The sequence below is a fragment of the Lipophrys pholis genome (assembly GCF_963383615.2).
Source record: "Lipophrys pholis genome assembly, chromosome: 4".
NCBI classification, from domain to species: domain Eukaryota; kingdom Metazoa; phylum Chordata; class Actinopteri; order Blenniiformes; family Blenniidae; genus Lipophrys; species Lipophrys pholis.
Window position 1 is genome coordinate 22,801,221 of NC_137637.1, and position 20,018 is coordinate 22,821,238.

At 45.0% G+C, this 20,018-nt stretch overlaps 1 protein-coding gene across 1 annotated transcript in view; it reads right to left on the reverse strand.

Annotated features, from left to right (window-relative positions):
* The window catches only part of celsr2 (cadherin, EGF LAG seven-pass G-type receptor 2), a gene marked incomplete at its 5' end in the record, with an annotated part of 63,958 nt that extends 44,907 nt beyond the window's left edge, over positions 1–19,051 (reverse strand). The window contains one exon of the mRNA XM_080462231.1: positions 15,514–19,051. Within this exon, the coding sequence (XP_080318357.1) occupies positions 15,514–19,051 (3,538 nt within the window). The remainder of the gene's footprint in view (positions 1–15,513) is intronic.
* Positions 19,052–20,018: the final 967 nt, after the last annotated feature.

A 20,018-nucleotide genomic window follows, 5' to 3' on the forward strand; every position in this document is an offset into this window, starting at 1 on the left:
ATTCTTGGATGGGGGGCTCGGGCATCCAGAGGTAGACGCAGCGCTGGGAAACTGAGCGCGAGGAGAATCTCCTCTGAAAGGAACCAGACCATCCTTCAAAGAGGTCATTCTCCATGGAAAGGATCCTCAGCCCAAGGAACGGAGGGGTAAGCGGGGCGTTTTGCGCCAAAAAGGAGGCAAAATGGGGACGCCTGGATGGTAACGAGACGAGGTGCCAGCTCTGAAGTGTTACACTGCTCGGCCCGCAGCTCGGCCCCCTCTGGGCCTCTGGGTGCCAGGAATGCTCTCAGCTAGGAAGTGGCGCCAGGGAAAAGATTAAACACACACTGTGGCTGTAGGGCTGCCAGGGCTGTGTGCAGCATTGTGTGTGTTTGTGAGTATATATATATATATATATAAAATACGAGTGTAGTTTATAGGTGCGTAGCAGTGATCCAAATATCAATACAAGCTGAGTGTGAAGTGCACATGGACACAGTCGAGAATTATGAAGAAACAACACACTGACATGATGGTAAACCAATTAAGACTGTGGTCAAGTTGATATGAAGATATAACAAATGTATGTATGTATGTATGTATGTATGTATGTATGTATGTATGTATGTATGTATGTATGTATGTATGTATGTCACTCCACAACGGGGAAAACAGAGACAACCAGTCACATACACTCACTTTCAGTCCGACCAATGCATGTTGGAGAAACTGGAGTACACAAACAAAAAACCCCACACGTGGAGAAAACATGCAAACTCTGCACAAGCTGCCCCCCAACCCTCTAACCAGGGATACTTTGAGGAGAGCGTGCCACCCACTACTCCACCATGCAGTCTGTTATCCATCTAACCAAATTAAATATACATCAATTATCCAATCACTTTGAATCGTCGCATTGAAAAACATTTACAAGATGAAATGTAGGAGATAAATTAAGCATTGGACTGATTTTGTTTGGATATAGCAGATTCTAGCGCATTTATTTTATTCAAAAAAACAGAATCGGACATGACCAGAGGCAAAACAACCTACACAACATCTCCTGCAACAGACCAAGGCTTGTAAACAGACCAGCTCATTAAGATTTCCAGAGAAGAGTTTCTCAGAGGCACACACAGGCGTTGTTTGACTGTAGGTTGAGGCCTTCACACAGAGATCATAAATTATCAGCCAGAGGTTGGAGCAGAGAAGAAATGTGCTCCTTCTCTCTGTGATAAATTACCTAAGCTCAGTCTCAGCTGTCAAGAGAATTATAAACAGCAAATGCTCCACTGATGTGATATATCAGCACAAAGAGGCTTCAGGACGGAGCGTTCGCTATCAAGAAACACGTCATCAAAGCGGGATGTATGGATTTCTTTTTTCTCTCAGAAGCCCCGAGTCTCAGTGGCCGAGAAAATAAAGTGCTGAGAGAGAAGTCGAGACAAAGAGAGAGAACAAATCGGTGAGCCTGGCCTAATTAGACCACAAAGTTGCCATCAAATCTCCAGCTGAATCCCAGAAAATGTCAACAAAGTCACGGTGGATAAAGATCAAAAAGACTGTGTGACCAAATTACTGAGGACAGAGACATCACCCAGCAGCACAACAGTAACCCCGGCCCTCCCTCTCTGAGCCCCCCCTCACAGCGAGGACTTTTTCAGTTATTTGCTTCTCTTCGTGTGCGAAGGTTTTATGAGGATTTTGTCTTTGTCGGATCGAGGCTGAACAGAGACAACGAGGAGCACGACATACAAAGGCTGCAAATGTGATCTCAAAATGTGAACCAGGTGGAAACATCTGTGTTTCACTGCAGGAGACGTCTCATCTTTAGAAAATGACACGGCAACCTGCAGGGGTCACCTTCAGAGGAGTGATGGTTAGCAGGCTCAATCTGTGTAGATTCTGGTATATGCAGGCTTTTCTTTTTTCTTTTTTCTTTTTAACTAAAGAGGGAAATTAGGCCTAATTGTGGGAAATGAAAAATGTTTTTTGGGCATGAAGTCTGTGCCCACACCTCTGAAAAATAATGTCTGAACACAACTAATTTCAGCAGTCATGAGTAACTCCTGGATCATTAATATGATAAGTTTAATTTGTCTATTGTGACAAGTTTAACTGGGCTTGTTATTCACTGCTTTAGCCGCATGAGAAACTGTGGTTTGCTTCAGCACTGCCATCATGAGAAGATGTCATTTCAACTTCAACTGTTTAACTGTAACTATTTCACTAAACTCCTAATTATCATCTTAGCTTTATGAATACATCATCAATACAGTTTATCTCGACTCAACAATGACATTTTAGAGCGTCTTCCTTCATAGAAGTGTTTGAGAGCAGCCATACTATCGTAATGCGTGTACGATTTAAGTGGGAAGCATGACAACAAAGTTTATGTTGGACAAAAAAAATGGTAGAAGAGTAAGTTGCAATTTTCAGAAATTAAGACCAACTGAAGACACGCTATTCATATTTGTTTTACACATTGTAGGATCTAGTGGACTTCAACCGCGGTAAAGACTTTAGAAAACATCTCGTACCACCGCTGAATCGTGGCTCTCTGCATGCAGTGGTAAACTTAAACCCAACCCCACAGAACACCAGGAACATCTCGCCACAGAGTCTTCAGGCGCTTGCTACACTTTTTGTTTTTCATTCAGCTCAAAAAGCACTTCACATTCTCACAGCCTCAAACCTGCTCCGCCTACTAATGCGCAGGTTAAACACTGAACCAATGAGACCACGCTCTGGTTACAGTGGGGAGGGGAAACACATTCGAACCTACCATCAAAATACCATCTATCATTGTGACAGTGTGTGTGGGGGGGGGGCTGATAAATAATCCCACTCAAACAGCTTTCTTAAACACTCATTCATCACATGTCTAATTGTGGCACATGAAGACGTTCTCACTTGAACACGACTGCGATCAAACCGTGAACCGCAGAGGCCCGATGCGCGTTTCTCTGCACAAGTGTGTCAAGTTGGGGGAACCGCCGGGTAAGAAGGTAATGAGGTTGAGCAGAGTCTATCCAAGTCGTTCAGCATCAGCGCACTACGGCATGTGCAGCATGCACCAAGTGCTCAGTACATCAAAGGGCGCAAAGCTGGCGTCCCATTTCCAAGATCAATAGGGTGTTCATAAATTAAAAATCACTTTCAAGGGGATAAGACTCGCAAATGTCTTTGCAGTTCACAGTTACTCCAGCTGCAGCCAGGGAGTCGCTCTGCAAACTTACACGTTTTTTAATGAGTTTGTGATTTGAAAATGAAGCTGTGGAGCATTTCAGTCTGTTGACAAACGATCTGAGGCCAAGTTTACCAAAACTGCTAGAAATGAAACATTTAAACGGCTCTAAAGAGCCAGCAGAGTGTGAAAAGTTTTTTATGAAGAATAAACGAACAAGTAATAAACGGTGACGGTCAGTCAGAGACATGCTGAGAGCAGAAGAGGTCAGAGGAAGCGTTACTCTGCATCTGACAGACTGTGTGCTGGTCATAGATTTTACTCAGTGACATGACCTTTTACCCCCCAAAAAAGTGAAAAATATAACATAAAGGTTGCTTGTGTTTGAGATGAATCTTTGGTATCTACAGTTGATACCCTGGTGATAATAGTGACTATGTGAGCGTAGTCCCGCTTCACATTATGTCTATCAGAAGGTAAACAGTCTATATAGTAGTCAAACTTAATTGAAGTTGCTTTATTTATGTTATTTTCACACCTGAAGCGAAGCAAGGCAGCAACTGAAAAGTAAAAGTTTCAATGAAATGCAAAAAAAAAAAAAAAAAAAAGATACAGCATGAAGCGTTAAAAGCATGAAGAAGATCTTTTCAAGTCAAATATAAGCCTGAGCGCTGAACCAGGAGGAGCTGAGCTCAAAAATAAAAAAATAAATAGAAACATGGACAAGCTCCGCAGTGTGAAACAGTAGTGTGAAACTGCTGTCAAAATATTATGCCTACATATTGCTGACCAACGCCACACGTCGAGCCCACACAAGGTCACGGGGAGACGACACATGCTGCATAATCAATCAAACCAGCCACAGAGCCACAACCTGAGTGTGTCAGCCCTGTGGGGCCAACAACAGGACACAGTTTAATTTGAATTAAACACTTTGCCCTTGAAGCTGCCTTTAATCACAAAACATTAATTGCTTGGACTCAGCTGCTCTGAGTGTGTTTGTGGTTCGGACTAATTTACTGCGTCTCACTGCTGCTTCTGTCAGCGGCTCGCTCTCGCCGTCACTTTGACGTGTTTACGGCCGGTTTGAGACAAAACTGTACAGGTGTTGTCACCCTTCGATCACGAGCCCGCCAAACTTTAAATGTTGTCGAAAGTAAATCAGACGAGGACGAAAGACGTGTTTGATACAGCCGAGGAGAACAATAGCCACAACTGATTTTCCAAAGAATAACTTAACAAAAAAGAAGAAAGATTTCTAACAACAGTTTGACTGATGCTGTGCGACTGGTAAGACTTGAGCTTTATTATTTAGTCTGTGCAGACACACAAGGACAGACATAATCCCCACTTTCAGACCAGGTTCAATTAACCTTCGAGTGAAGAAGAAAGTAAAAAAATCCTTCCTGGACCAAGGCTAATGAGTGCTGATGTGGGTTTAAAAACCGAGTCAACAGAAGTTTGTCATGATGATGACGCTTTGCAGCTTTGTGCCCTGGCAGAGTTTAAACTTGCATAATATCTTTGAGCTCAAGCTGATCCAGTGTCTCCTTCATTAAACCTGAGAGCTCTCAGTTTGGTGTCCATTTAATTTAAAAGCCGGAGTCTCGGGTTCATTCTGATGAAAAGAGACGCAGTAAAATGTGGCAGCGAGCGGCGGCCCGTTTGAATTAGGCGAAGCTGAAAGGTGAAGCACACTCGAAGGCTGCCTGAATGGAGCCCGACGGCTGGTGGGGGGAGGCTCCGCGCTGAGAAAGGGAGGATGCTTTTTTTTCCTTTTTCATCCCATTACCCCTGTACGCCCACCCTTTCCTGACCCCCCCACTCAACAAGCAACGGCCGATGCCGACGCCCCCCCACCACCCTTACCACCCCTCAACATTAAACGCTCTTAACGACTCCTGCGAGCTCCGACAGCTACAACAGCAGCTCACATCACCATTCAACCGCCACAGATCAAGAATATCAAGTCAGCAAGGTTTATAACCTGGAATGAAACTCTTCACAAGACATTTTGATTGGATGGATGAAACACAAAAACCCACCAATGAAATAAAATTGAAAATCTAACAAACCTGTAAATGTTATTTAAACATTTGGGGAGTTTTAAACCGTGAGACCAGATTCTAACTGGTGACAGGATCCTTCAGGAAAACGTTTTAATAAAAGGATCAAAGTGTCACATAATAGGATCTGGATTTTCATCCATAAACAAATATAGCTGAGTGTCTTTCCAGGTGCTGTTAGTTACTGTCTGTCCCATATTTCCCAAACAGACGTTACTCAGCATTCACAGTGCAGACATGCTGGAAATGGATCCAGGTTTGGTTCTAAAGCTTCATCTACAAGAGAAAACTTAAAATCTGCACTGGAATTATTCTTTCCATACACAGTCAAGGTATTTTCATCCAGTCTATTGTATGTTTATGCACAAGTAGAATAAATCACCACCATTTTTGTTTTATTCAGACGTTTGTTTGTTCTTTCAATTTGAGATTCCGAGAAATTTTCCTCTGTGTCATTTGCCGTTGAACAAATGAGCAGAACCAGGCATGCACAGGGAGAACATTCAAACGCAAAAGACCTCAAATGCAGAACCAAATCAAAAGGAGGCAAAAACACTAAACGCTGCACCAACTTTTTAGGTTACAAATGGTTTTTCACAAGTAAAATTCATCAAACCACATTTTACTCACCTAAATATATGTATACACTTCCAAGTTCAAGATAAATATGTAGATTATTGGAGCAAAAAAATAAATAAAAAATCAGCATTCCACAGGAAGAAAGGATTTAAACATGAGCAATGGCGCTCTCACTATGTGACACAGACTACTATTATCCACTTCAGTTAAAACACCAAACATGTTTGCACTGCTTCACTTAGAAGTCAGTGTAGGTGAGAAATGAGTAGCTTGGAGGCTGAAACACGCTGTGAGGGCCGGGGCGACATTACAGCTTCTCTAATCACCCAAAACACTGATGAACAGCTGCAGCTGGAGAAGCTCGGTGCAGACCGCTGACGGCAGGCTGAGGCAGATTTGTGTTTGATTTGGGATAAAGCTCCCCACCTCCGCCAGACTATTATTGTCGGGAAAGAGCAAAACAGAACCGCGCACTCGGGGCTCCTTAATAGAAAACCCACTTGCAGCTACGGTGGACGGAGTGGACAGCATGCCGACACTCCCACGCAGCAGATTCACTGTCATCGGATTCTGAGCAACACTAAAAAAGGCCGTTAAGCCAAGCGGCAGAAAATACAGCGAGCATCACCACGAGCAGCGCCGCTCTGCGCGCGCGTGTTAATTAGCTTCAAAAGCAGGTTAAATTAATATTCATGTCTCTGACCTTGTTTTTGAAACACCCCCCCCCCCCCAAAAAAAAAAAGGTTTTAGTGACTGTTTTATCTGTGATCATTTAGGCTTTAATGGAAAAAAAGGATAAGCTGTAATGATAAGCGTGGCTCAACACCTACGTCCTGCAGTGCCGGGGAAGTCAATAATGAGAACTGCTTGTGTAGCTCAATGTCAACCCAAGGATTTCAATCCTGAAGGGAGAGAGCAAGCCCACAATCTCCATCCTGACTTCTCCATTTGGGAGAAAGCTGACTCTGCTGGACAGAGGCCATTCGTGTTCATTTGCAGCCCCTGCCATTGCAAACCCCCCCCACCCCCTACCCCGATGACACTTTTCTGCTGCATCCGAACAAGAGGACATTCCACAGATTCTTCATCTATAGTGAAGCAGCTTTCCAGCCTCAGAAAACCATGTGAGCTCCTCCAATCTGTTCATTTGCATATCAAAAGGAAAACCGCTGTCAGTGCAATGGTAAAGAGACATTAGCATGCAGAGACATTCCCGAGCATCGGGCCCGTTATTCAAACGTTATTCAGTGCAACAGTCATTTGATAGATATTAGACACCGAACATCTTGTGGCACAATGACGTGCAAGGAGATGATTTCAAACAGAGGCGTTGAGAACAAACAGCCACAATTAACTTTAATTGTGGCGCATAGGAAAAAAACTGATTATTTTCACCGACAAGCTGAAGACAATTAGATATACTGGAGACCTGGAGTAAATACAGGTAAATTTAATAACATGTCAAACTACATCACCAGTCTTTTCATTATAAGTCATCTGTAAGTTACTTGAAATTTGTACATCTTGACCATGAGAGTGGGCGACTCCAGATCAAATTCTGGTGGAGGACGAAAGTCTACAAAACAAGGTGCAATGACGCGCAGGCAAACACTGCTGCAGTGCTAGATTTCAGCTCCATGTTATCACTATAAAAAATAGGTTTTACTTTATTAGCACTTAAGGATTTGTTTGCAAAATGTAAAATACATTACAAATCAAATGTATTATTACTGTCATTATTATTACTAGTTATGAAAAAGAAAAAAAAACCAATTACTTTAGTTTTCTCTCTCAATAAGGATGCTGTGACAACATGTAACACACATTAACTGAGCTGTCAGTGTGATGACTGATCCAGTCCTTAAGTTCACATGAAGTTTCGTCAGTTCGCTGGAAATCAAATGGTTTCGCGCGCACGTGTTCATTTGTTCTGTTTGAATTTGGAGTTTAGTATTTTCATTTGCAGGCACTTCAGTGCACACTCTTCTTTGAGAAGAGATATGAGCTTTGCCACTCGGGCGCTCCTCAGCGTGAAACCCCTGCTTCAAAATAACATATTTATGAACTAATGGCGATGAGGAAAAGCAGCAAAAAAAACTGCTGAGAGGACACCTTTTCCAATCAGGCAATAAATAGCATGTTGCAGTCAAAAGTAGTGGAGTCACACTCGGTTTATGACACGTTATTCCCAACACTTATAATATTATTCCTTGTTTATCTTTGTTTTGTTTTTTCTTAAAGGATGAAACTAATCTGCCTCGCATATGGAAAAACAAATATTAATGCACCATATTTATAGTGTTTATTTTTTTTTGTTAGGTGCTATTAGTGATTCCTGACACTAAATTGCTCCTTGGTGTGAATGTGAGAGTGTGTAGTTGTCCGTCTCTCTGTGATGGACTGGTGACATATCGATTCCAGCGATCCTGTACAGGATTAAGTGGTATAGAGGATGGATGGATGGATGGATGGATGGATGGATGGATGGATGGATGGATGGATGGATGGATGGACGAATCAGTGATTCCTTGTCAATGTCACTTACTCTACCTGATTATACAGTTTTTTATTGCTGGAAACACTCACTTGGAAAACAGTCAGTTCAGATGAGCAAACGTGTGAACAGCAAAACAAAGGAGGGGAGGAGGATGAGTTCACCCATAGTGCCAAACTGTGAAAACACAATCACTTGATTGAAGAAACTCACAAGGAGACCATCTGTTTCGTTAACTGGATGCCTTCCTGTCACTTTTGATATAAATTAGTAGGCTGATGAAACATGTTAAACTACAGCACTGCAGGGTTCACCACCTCCACCAGTCACACTTCTTACCCTCGTGTCGAACACTGATGCCGACAGGCCGGACCGCACAGCTGAGGCACATGAAAGCAGGTCAGTGTGAAAGCTCGGCCTGCTCCGACACTAAGTGAGAGCAATGTAGCATAAAGGTAACGGGCTGTTAAATAAACATAATCTGTCACGGTGCGAGAGGACTGTTTCACTGGAGTGATTTCTGTACCCAAGTGGAGCTCTACTGTGTTTTTATTTTTAGCACAAGAGAGAAAAGAAGGAGCTGTGTTCATTGTTTAGGAGCAGTGGTTCCCAGACTTTTGTTTTGTATGACATAGCCTCTCAGCTGAGCGAGATGAAGTGGACTTTTCTTTTGACAACATGTGTGCGTCATCTTTCAAATGTTTTCGACTTCACTGAACTGTGTCACAATTTGATCATCAGATAGTGAGAATTAATTTTTAAGGACCCTGACACAATGATTATTCTAGTTACTGCCAATAAAACCATATTTGATTCTCTTCAGGTAAAACACAAGTTATTTTTATTTTAAATTAGATCTTATTCTCTCTTTTTAACTATTTATATTTGACTTGGAGCTGGCGATACGAAACTGGAGATGGATTAATATATGACTATACAGGCTCTAGCCACTTTATTAGGTATGTATATATGATATAATCCTGCACAGCCGTAATTTCATGAATCTTGCAGCTGCTCAGTTACTGATTAAGTGGTCGGAAAGGAAATAATGCTTACTGATGATTAATACAGAGGTTGTAATGGGAAGTTATATTGTGTTATAAGTATGGAAAGGTAGTTCTTTGGTGGTCGATGCAGTGGTAAAACGCACTGCAGGCTACAATTTCACCTCTGAAAATGATTACCTTTGTGATGATTCCTTGCCCAGAAGTACCATAAAGTGGCAGGTGAGCACATTTTTAAATCACATCAAAAGTCAGTTCATCAATTTGTTTCCACTACTTCGTATCAGCTAACCCATCTGCTAAAGAATCTGTACAGGCAGATTGCAGCTTTTTTTCTATGAACCCAATCACTGGAAAACTGTCTGCATCAGACCGTACAGTAAACAGGGTGATTCATGGTAGACTAGCAGGTCTGTTGATACTCTCCTGAAGCTGGCTGGGGCAAACAAGTGGACACAAAGACCTAGGACGGGTGGGGGGGGGACGACTCCAGACAACAGCCCACTCCTATTGTCTGTCAGGATAGCGAGGACAATGCAGGACAACGTTAAGATATATGCAAGCAGCACATGGCCTCAGCCCAGGGATGCACCGGCCCTAATCCTAAACATGATCTCCCCTCCTCAAACACAGATGATGTCATCCTGCTCCCTCCTCTCCTGCACCTTCACCCCACCTAAGCTCCTCCGGACCTTAAACGCAACCAAGCGTGGCGCAGCATGGCTCACAAGAGGATGTTCTGCTGCTAAAGAAACACGCCGGCAGCGAGAAACCAGATACCCTCTCAGCGCATCTGTGTCGCAAATCAAAGAGCTTAAAGACGACACTATCATGTCACCATGAGCTTCAAACTCAGGGGCCGCTCTCAAAACAAGAGGGCCTCTGAAGCCTGTCACATGTGAGGCAAGACTTTATCCTCCAAAAACACAGCAGATGGAAACTTAATATCTGCAGTCAGGTGTCGGCTGCCTCACAGGAGCGGAGTGAGAGCAGCCGGCGGGACAGGTCAGTGCGTCCCGGAGCATTACAGGTCCACAGAAAGCTTTACATGCTTCACTGGCAGGAAGGAGAGGGGGACAGTTGCTCTTTAGAACTTTATGTGCCTCCCCTCCCCCCCCATCTTCACTCCACAAAAGAGGCCTTACCCCTCCGTCCCCACCCACAAGGAATTTCTCAGGCATTGCTGGGCTCACCATGACAACTGGGTGCTTAACAAAGCATTTCTCTTAGGCATTCTTCCTTTCACAGGGGAGAGAGGGGGGACAACAGTCAAAGGAGGGAGACACGGAGCGGGAGGAGGGGGGGAGGATGGGGATAAAGAGGAAGGGTGGAGGAGCTCGAAATGATGGGAGGGAACAGTGGAGGTTACAGGGGTGAGAGCCATAGACCCCGAATAGATAGGAGAAAAATAGGGAATGGTGACAGGCAAACAAAAAGAGGGAAAGAGAAACAGGATCAAGGTGATAGGTGACGATAAACGGATAAAAAGGAGGGGGAAAAAGAGAAACGGTGCTACAAACATTCCACGCAAGCTGCGAGTGTGACTAACGTCAGCCAGGGAGGGCGAGGAAGGCACAGGGAAATGAAAGGAGCCCATCACGGATGACTCTGGTCTCACAAAACACCGCCGAGTGTCGCAAGCTGTGACTTTGTGTCGCATGAATCGAACACGAGGAAAACAGGAATTTACCAACCATAAAGAACACAGAAATCCAAGGTGTGCTCCGCCAGAGTGAGATAATTATACGACGAAAGAGGAGGAAAGTAATCAGAGTGGTCCAGCTGTTTGAGGCCCCACACACACACACACACACACACACACACACACACACACACACACACACTGGCTAATGTTACAGAAGACAACCCCTGAGAAAGCCCCAGCTTAAAGCTTTAATAGATTTTAATGAAATTACGCTGGATATGAATGTCTTGGCTCTGACGTACAGCGTGTGATAGAACAGAGTTTCCATTAAAATTCCAGGCCTTTGACTGTATCCGAGGCATAGGTCGGGACCGAAAGGCACAGTTAGTACCCATTAAGCTGAATATCCTAATATTTGAGTTTTCAGAGTGCTGTCTTAATGTGAGAAACCACAAAAGTTGAGTGATATAAGTGTATTGGCTGTGTGGCCCGTTCAGCTGGGCTGAACGCCAACAGGATTGGCTCACACAACTTCCACAGCGAGGGATTTTAACCTTGGTACATCAGCAGCCACTTCACACTCAACACTTGAAACTCAAAAGGCTGTTTTCCCGGGCCGACGGTGACCAGGGAGTGAAACTACCTGCTGTCCACCAGGCAACTTCAGCGCCTGTACAACCCGCAGTGTGATGTGAGCTGAATCAAACTACTGTCATTAGTCATGGTGGCGTGTTTGTCGGAGAAAATCCTGCTCTTTTCAACGGGAGCATGGGGGCACGATATTGGCTGCGACTCAAGAATTTCATTAAAGGACAAAGTGTCCTGATGGAACAGAGGAGACAAGATATACATCATGTTTCTGCAGTAATGTAACTGTATCAATCACACAGGAGTCACTTTAAGGAGCATGAAATGTACAGAAACTGACACGTCAACATAATAGAGACACAACAAACCTCACATGCAATACATCAAACACACATCAAATGGCGGTGAGGGATAATGAATGATTAGATATACTTTCTATATGAAAATTAACAGGGCTTTGTGGATGAAAGAAAAGTCGGCGGGCGGGGGAGTCTCTATCATCAAATGCAAACATCTATTTATGCAAGCTCACGCTTGCCTGGGAGAAATAGATGAGCTCCAGAGTATGTCAACACCGCTCTGACAGATCTCAGGATACAGATGCAGCAAATGTAATCCCACATACGACAACCGGCCTCTCACCCCCACACTGTAACCACAATTCTCTCCGTGACACTGAAATGACATGTGAGATGAAATTCCACGTATCGTATCTGGTCCTAAACGTGGCAGAAATCTTAAGTTACAATCAAAAATCCGCTGTGTCACATGTTTGCCTGAGTCTATGAGCTTCTCCTCTGCCAGGCAGGCCCACTGCCTGGAGAGAGAAGAATTTCTGACTGGCGAACATAATTATAGGGTTATGATTGCTAATTAATGCAAGTGCACACAGCCAACACGCAACGAGACGGAGGGATCTCTGGGCTATGTGATTCTCAGTCTGTGAAGTGGCTGCTGGAGGCTTTAAATAATTGTGGTGCTGGAACGAACAGCAACGAGCAACATTTTCTCTTCGATGGTATGTGTTTATTAAAGTATCTTTAAAAAAATCATGAAGCCATATATAGGCACATTCAACGAGCAAAGCAAAGTCTTTGTATCTGAATATTTACGGGTTGAATATAAAAAAGATGCAGTTGTATTATCTGAGCTCTACAAAGACTTCAGTCTTTTTCTTTTATTCCTTGAAATCACTTAAATATCTATTTTGACTTCATAGATGATGGATTAGGAACTAAGAGATCCTTAGAAAAAAGAAATAAATCACAATTTAATTCTACAACCTGCTCTACACATTGTTTGTTATGTTTTTTATTTGCCGTTTTATTTGTAGAAATGTTGTGTACAGTTCTGTAACCGCACATTCGCAGTTCATTTCAAATATTTCAAATCAAGCTAAGTGGAGTTACATTTGGCTAAAAACATAATCTTTTAGAAATACCACGTCTACTTGTGTTATCAAGTATTCATGAAGTATCTCTATTGACTATTTGATTACAAGTGGGTAAGAGTGTGCAAGTATTTAAAAAGCAAACAAAAAAGCTCCAAAATGAATCAAATAGACATTGAATGTCTTTGAACAAATTTAAAAATGTTTAATATTTGCACATGGATATGTGGTAAGATAGAACAACACCTTATATAAACTTCATGTGAAGCACATACCACAGACTACAGTAAAATGGCAAACTTTGGATTAAAAAAATCATTCTATCATTTTTGATGTATTTCAGATATTATTAGATTTTGCACAGTTTTTAATCTAAGTTGCCAAGCCTGTAAACTGCTGGCAGAAATCAAGCATATGTATGTTTAGGATCATTGACTATTATCTCTGTATTTTTGTGAGTGATTGAATTTATATTTATTATTCAAATAAAGTACCCTGAGACCAATAGATGAGTAACAAATGGGACGAAACTTGACATTGATGAAATAAAAACGGACCTTCTTTCATCCAGGAATTGAATAGTGTACATAAGCAAACTGAGTTCAGGTAATATATTAGTGAAGTTGGCTTCAACATGACCTGATGGACAATAAAACGATCATCTTCACATATCTGCTGCAGAAGAAACACTTTGAACGTGAAACCTCGTATGGACACATTTGAGCCATTACATCCATTTCAGTGTGAAGACCAGCGCTCAGAAAAGATTTTAATCACAGTCCAACAACATACAAAAGAGCCCATCAAAAATCGTCCATCATAAGGGGCCTCTTAAACGGCGGCATAAAGAGAAAGATAATGGGAAGACTTGGGAGGTCCCTGGAGGGAGAAGCCTTTGAAAATTGGGGTCAGCAGTATCCATAGAAGGCACTCGTCTCCTTTTCTGTTCTCCTCCTCCAGCAGCTCCTGTCTAATGACTTCCCTGCTCTTACAGTACGACTGTATTTTCAAACATGGAGCCAGTTTACACAATCACAACTTAACCCTCCACTCCTCCCTCCTTCCCCTGCTGTCCTCCTTGCCTCCCTCCATCTCCTTCTGTCTCCTGCAGGGGTGCTGACACATAAACCCCAGCAGGTGCTGGGCGCGCGGGGCAGACTCGGCCTCTAATTGGTCCTCGGTGGAGTCACAGCTGTTGCCCCCAACCACAGCCTGGTGAGCTCCTGAATCGACAGCCCACTATTGTTCTGCAGAGAGGCAAGCTTGCTCTCTATTTATTATAATGGCAACCCACGCTAACCATACAGTATCTGTTCCTCGCTGTCAAATCATCATATAACTTAAAACGGCCTGGCTCTGCCGCTGTTGCAGTTTATCTGCAGCCACGGACGCCCCTGAAGGTTTCTGCCATCTTCTCTTAGATATTCTCACACAGAATCCGATTTGTTGTTTTTTTTAACCTTGATGTCCAGTGTTTAAGAAATGTTTCCAGTTGTGTTCTCCCTCCCTCCCTCTTACTTTAAGCCAAGGTCAAAGAAAAAGGCGGATTTACAGCAGACTACACTGCGTCAAACAAGCTCCAACAGAGGGTAACTACAACACCCCCCCCCACCTCCAATTCTCCGAGGGTGCAATTCAAGTTCAGTCGCATTTCAGGAGCAAACAAAACTGTTATTTGCGCTGGCACACCAAGTTAAAGGTGCAGGGAACAGGTCCAAGACGTGCTGGATAAGAAAGGAACAGGCAATGAGACGAACAGAGATTTGTTTCAAGCTTACGTGATCCTTCTTTCCCAACATGAATTGTGACTCAGTTATTTGCACATCTTCTGCAATCAGTTTCAAAAGCATCATCAAAAACACCCTCAGTCAAATAACAAGAAGCACAATTGTCCTGACAATGCATCGCTTAAAGAACATCCTTCATGCAGACTCTAAACAAGCTGTAGAAACTGATCACAATTGAATTAGGTCTGTCATTCTTGAAGGGAGCCGGGGTATGATTGGTAATTATGGGGCATGATCAGCCTGTCCACTGGAGTGTGGGTCCCACAAGACACAGACATGCTCAGACAAACAGCTATTTAATACATGACAATAGACACAGCTGAATTAGGCTAATGTAAATAAGTAAGCCCATTAATGAGGGGTCCAAAGAAATTATAACCCCTAATCCTCAACAGCCTCCGCATCAAAAGAAATTCAGGAAATGAAACAATCAGCCAGGAATAACAGGAATTTTAAGGCTTTTAAACTGTCGTTGTAGACTGACACACTTTGTGAATTGCTTTGTGTGAAGTGAAATGGCTTACAGATATCCTGCAATGAATATTAATCATTTCTCATGAATATTTCTATTATAAGCAGATCACTCTGGAATACCAAAGCTAAAAAAGACATAATCAAGTCATTATCGGTTCCATTATCCAGTCAAGTGAAGCGCAAATGTAAATGAAGAGACAGAACATGTTAATGCACATAATGCGAGTACACACCTCACTGAGCCTGCTCTCCTGTTACTGCACTATTTTCACTCACTTGGGTGGAGACTGCAATTACGGAGAGTTATCTAACAGCCTCACCTGACACTGAGATCTTCATGGAGGCCTCCAGGGGCCGGTTGTTATCCAGGGCCCGGCTCAGCTGGATCTCTCCTGTGCTTTGGTTCAGCAGGACCAGGTTCAGCTCGTTCCCCACCTCGAAGCTGTAGTGGAGCTGATCCGAGACGTCCGGGTCGAAGGCGGGGATGCGTCCGATTACTCCTGTGGGGAAGCTGCTGGATTTATCTGTCACGTAGTTATTGAAGATGATCTGGAAGTTTTTCAGCACGGGCACGTTGTCGTTCTTGTCCACCAGCTTGATATGGACAGTGGCGCGGCTGACCAGCGGGGCAGAGGTGGCCTGGACCACGATGATGTACTCAGACCTCAGCTCATAGTCGAGGTCTATCAATGCAGTCAGTTCCCCTGAGAAGATATCCAGCTGAAACACCTCTGGGATGTTTCCCTCCACTATCTGATACATAATCTGTGCATTACTGCCTTCGTCTGGATCTGTAGCTGATATATGTGCCACCACGAGGCCGATGGGGCTGTTTTCCTCCACCATGATGTCGAACTCATCTTTCTCAAACACAGGGGGGTTGTCATTCACATCCAGGATTGTTACTTGAATGTTTACTGGCGTTTTCAGAGCCGGAACACCTTTGTCTACAGCGAAGGCCTGCAGGCTGTAAATGGGCACATTTTCTCTGTCGAGCCTTCGCAGCGTGCGAACGATCCCCGAGGTGGACTCGATTATGAAATCCCCATCGCCATCGTCCCCGCCCTGAAAAGTGTAGAAAACACGTCCATTGAGGCCAGAGTCTCTATCCGTGGCGGAAACCTGGACGACGCTGGTGAACACAGGCACATCCTCCATCACAGAGCCGGCGTAGTGATCTCTGAGGAATCGAGGCGAGTTGTCGTTGACGTCGTTCACCAAGATCTCCAAGTAGGTGGTGTCGGACTTCTGCGGGATGCCGTTGTCTCGAGCAGTGATAGCGAGCGTGTAGGAAACTTGGTCCTCGTAGTCCAGCTCCATCTGAGTCGTCACCGCTCCCGAATCTGGGTCAATGTCGAACTGAGGGATGCTGTCGTCCATAAAATAGGTGATGCGCGCGTTCTCGCCCGTGTCCTCGTCTGTGGCACTGATCACGACCACTGTGGTGCCGACGGGCCGGTCCTCATTGATGTTGACTGTGTAGTGTGAACTCTGAAACACGGGCCGATGTGTGTTGGCATCTGTGACGTTAACAAACACCTTTGCCGTGTCTAAGCGGGTGCCGTCACTCGCGGTGACGGTGAGGACGTACTGGCGTTCCAGTTTGTAGTCGAGAGGCAGAGCCAGCGTGATGAGCCCGCCACCGCTCTGGCTCGTGATGGAGAACCTGTTGCGGGTATTTCCGCTGGATATCTGGTAAGTCACCACGCTGTTGATGTCCTGGTCCACGGCAGACACGGTCACCACGCTGGTCCCGACAGCCGCATCCTCATTCAGTCGCATGTAGTATGCCTTCTGCGTAAACTCCGGGTTGTTGTCGTTGACGTCCAGAATCGTCATGCTGATGCTGGCTGAAGATGACATGACAGGGTAGCCGTGATCGCGGGCTTCCACTCCAAAGTTGTAAAAATCTACGCTCTCCCTGTCCAGCTCAGCTGCCACTACGATCCAGCCGGTGCTGTTGTTGATGCTGAAGGGGAAGTTTGGAGTGGTTTCAGTGAGAAGATACTCCAGTCTGGAGTTTTCTGCAGAATCAGCATCTACGGCTTGGATGTGGATGATGGAGTAACCCAGCGGCACGTTTTCCAGCACAGTGGCCTGAAACGGGGTGCTGACAAAAATGGGGGCGTTGTCATTGACGTCCAGGACTTGCACGGTGACCAGGCCACTAATGTTGGAGAGCGGCGGTCGTCCTCCGTCCTGGGCTCTGATTCTCAGCATGTACTCTTTGTTGGCCTCATAATCCAGGTGGCTCACCAGGTCCATTTTACCTGTCTGAGCATCAATGTAAAACTGACCCCGAGTGTTTCCACTCATGATGCTGAAGTGAACCACAGCATTGCTCCCTCTATCCCGATCCGAGGCAGTAACCTGCAGGATCTCTGTGTTAGGGGTCATGTCCTCGGGCACCTGGACCACGTAGCGTTTCTCACTGAACTGAGGAGCATTATCATTGTCATCCTCCACCACTATGTGAACAGAAGCTGTGGCGCTGCGGGGCCCAGGGTCACGACCTTGATCGTTTGCTTCAACTAACAGCATATAGGCTTCTACTTGCTCTCTGTCAACGAGGCCTCTAGTGCGAATCACTCCAGACCTTGAATCAATCTCAAACACATCATTGGACCCATTATTGTTGAGTATGTGGTAGAGGATGTTACCATTAACAGGTGCGTCCCCGTCTGTCGCCCTTACAGTCAACACCTCATACCCTATTTCTAAGTTCTCCCTGATGCTCTCTTTATAGTCCTGCTGCTCAAACACGGGGTTGTGATCATTAGTGTCCCTCACTGTGATTGTGAGGGTACCCATGGCTGTACGCCGAGGTGTGCCGTGGTCCACAGCGGTCACACGAAACACATGGGTTTCTTTCGTCTCCCGGTCCAGCACCTCCACAGTGGACACGGTACCTGTAGCTGGATCCACGGCAAAAAGATTGTTGGAGCGGCTGTCGAAGAGAGCCTCTATAAAATACTCCAGCCTTCCCGCCTCGCCTTCATCCACATCCACTGCTTTCAAAACAACAACCGGAGTCCCAGCAGGCTGATTCTCTGCCACAGACTCCTGGTACATCGGAGGCTGGAACTGAGGGCTGCTGTTGGCGCTTCTCCTACTCCTCCTCCTCACAATCCCTGAATCAGACTGAGCTGCCTTTTTTAATAGTTCCTCCAGGTGGGCCTGTCTGAAGGGGCCCTGCCCCACACGCCAGTGGATGGAGACGGGGTTCATATTTAACCTATTTCCACTGAGCACATTGCAGAGCATGTCCATCTCCAGGAGGGTGTCCTGCCTCCAGCACAGAGTCTCAGACACAAACAAGCTCCCGTCAGAGAAGTAAAACTCATGGCTGTTGGGGACTTTACAGCTGACCAGGGGGCCAGGTAACAAATCCCCCACCGGGAATAAAGCAGAGCCAGCCTGGTGGCACTCCGAGTTGTGACGGCTGCGGCTGCTGAACAAACTGAGGACTTCCATGTCCCATTGACTTTTTCTTTTGCGCTTGTTTGAACAGTTCCTACCGTGAACATGCACATCGTACTGGCTGGTGAGGAGGTGCCTGTAGCCGGAGTCAGCGCAGTCCGACACTGTGTACACGGTGAAAGGGTTGGATCGCAGAGTATTACACTTTAAGGAGTCCGAAACAAACACAGTTCCCACCGCGGCGTCGGTCTCCAGAAAGCGCTCGGTGAATTTGGGAGCGAGGACCTGATCCAAAGCGCACCGTGCGCCCCGCTGGGCGCCGGACACCGGCGTCCCCGGCCCCGCATCCTCACTGATGTGAACCGTGTAACAGCGCGCCAGAGGAACCAGTTCACACCACCACAATATCACCAACAAATCCCATGTAACGAAGTGCATCGCTCCTCAGTTAGTCTTCAGCGGCGCGGGAATTTCCGTGGCTCCGAATTTCTTTTTAAACTTTCCACCTGAGAGTTTGTCTTTGTTGCAGAAGAGCCATGCTCTTCCTGCGGGCACTCTCCTCTGCGAACTCCGGCTGGACGGAAGAGGGGAAGCTGGCAGTCACCTTGGCCGGAGCGGATCTCTCACATGCGCGCACTCACGCTCAAGACGCCGGCGACAACAACAACAACAAAAACTCCAGCAGCGGCTGCAGCTCCGACCCGTCCGCGAGACTCTGCATGAATGAGAAAGATGGCTCCTGCTCCGCGCGAGCCTCCAGGGTCCTCCTCATTAACATAAAGCATGTGTGTGTGTGTGTGTGTGTGTGTGTGTGTGTGTGTGTGTGTGTGTGTGTGTGTGTGTGTGTGTGTGTGTGTGTGTGTGTGTGTGTGAGAGCGAGAGAGAGAGAGAAGAAATGTGTGTAAACAAATATCCACTTTGGTCAACAAATATAGTTTGTTATTAAAAATAATTCTTCATTAAAGTAATGTGAGTATTTATATTTCACCCTCCTGTATTCTAGTCAATTATTGTTTGCCGTCCATAGAGCGTGGATGTTATACATTCCTTCATTACACATTCCCAAATAGTTTACTCATTAACTGGGAAGCGTGTAAGGTTTCAGTGGTTGTGCCACTTTTAGAAAAAGCTAAGAAATATAACTTGTCTGGAATAAAAGGTATTTCATATTTCCTTTGAGCTCAGATCCAATACTGCATATCAGTTGTTAAAGGCGTATCCCCCCGTCAGGTTTACTAATTTATAAATAAATCGGTTTCATAGCTGAAAAAAACTACAACCAAAGCAGAAATAGTAACTTGCTACTCTCATTTTTGTACCGATACTCCGACGATCAATCCTCATTGTTCTCTAAGCACGTAGGTGTTTTTAAATAAGCACATGTGGAAGCAGGTGAAACAGTAAC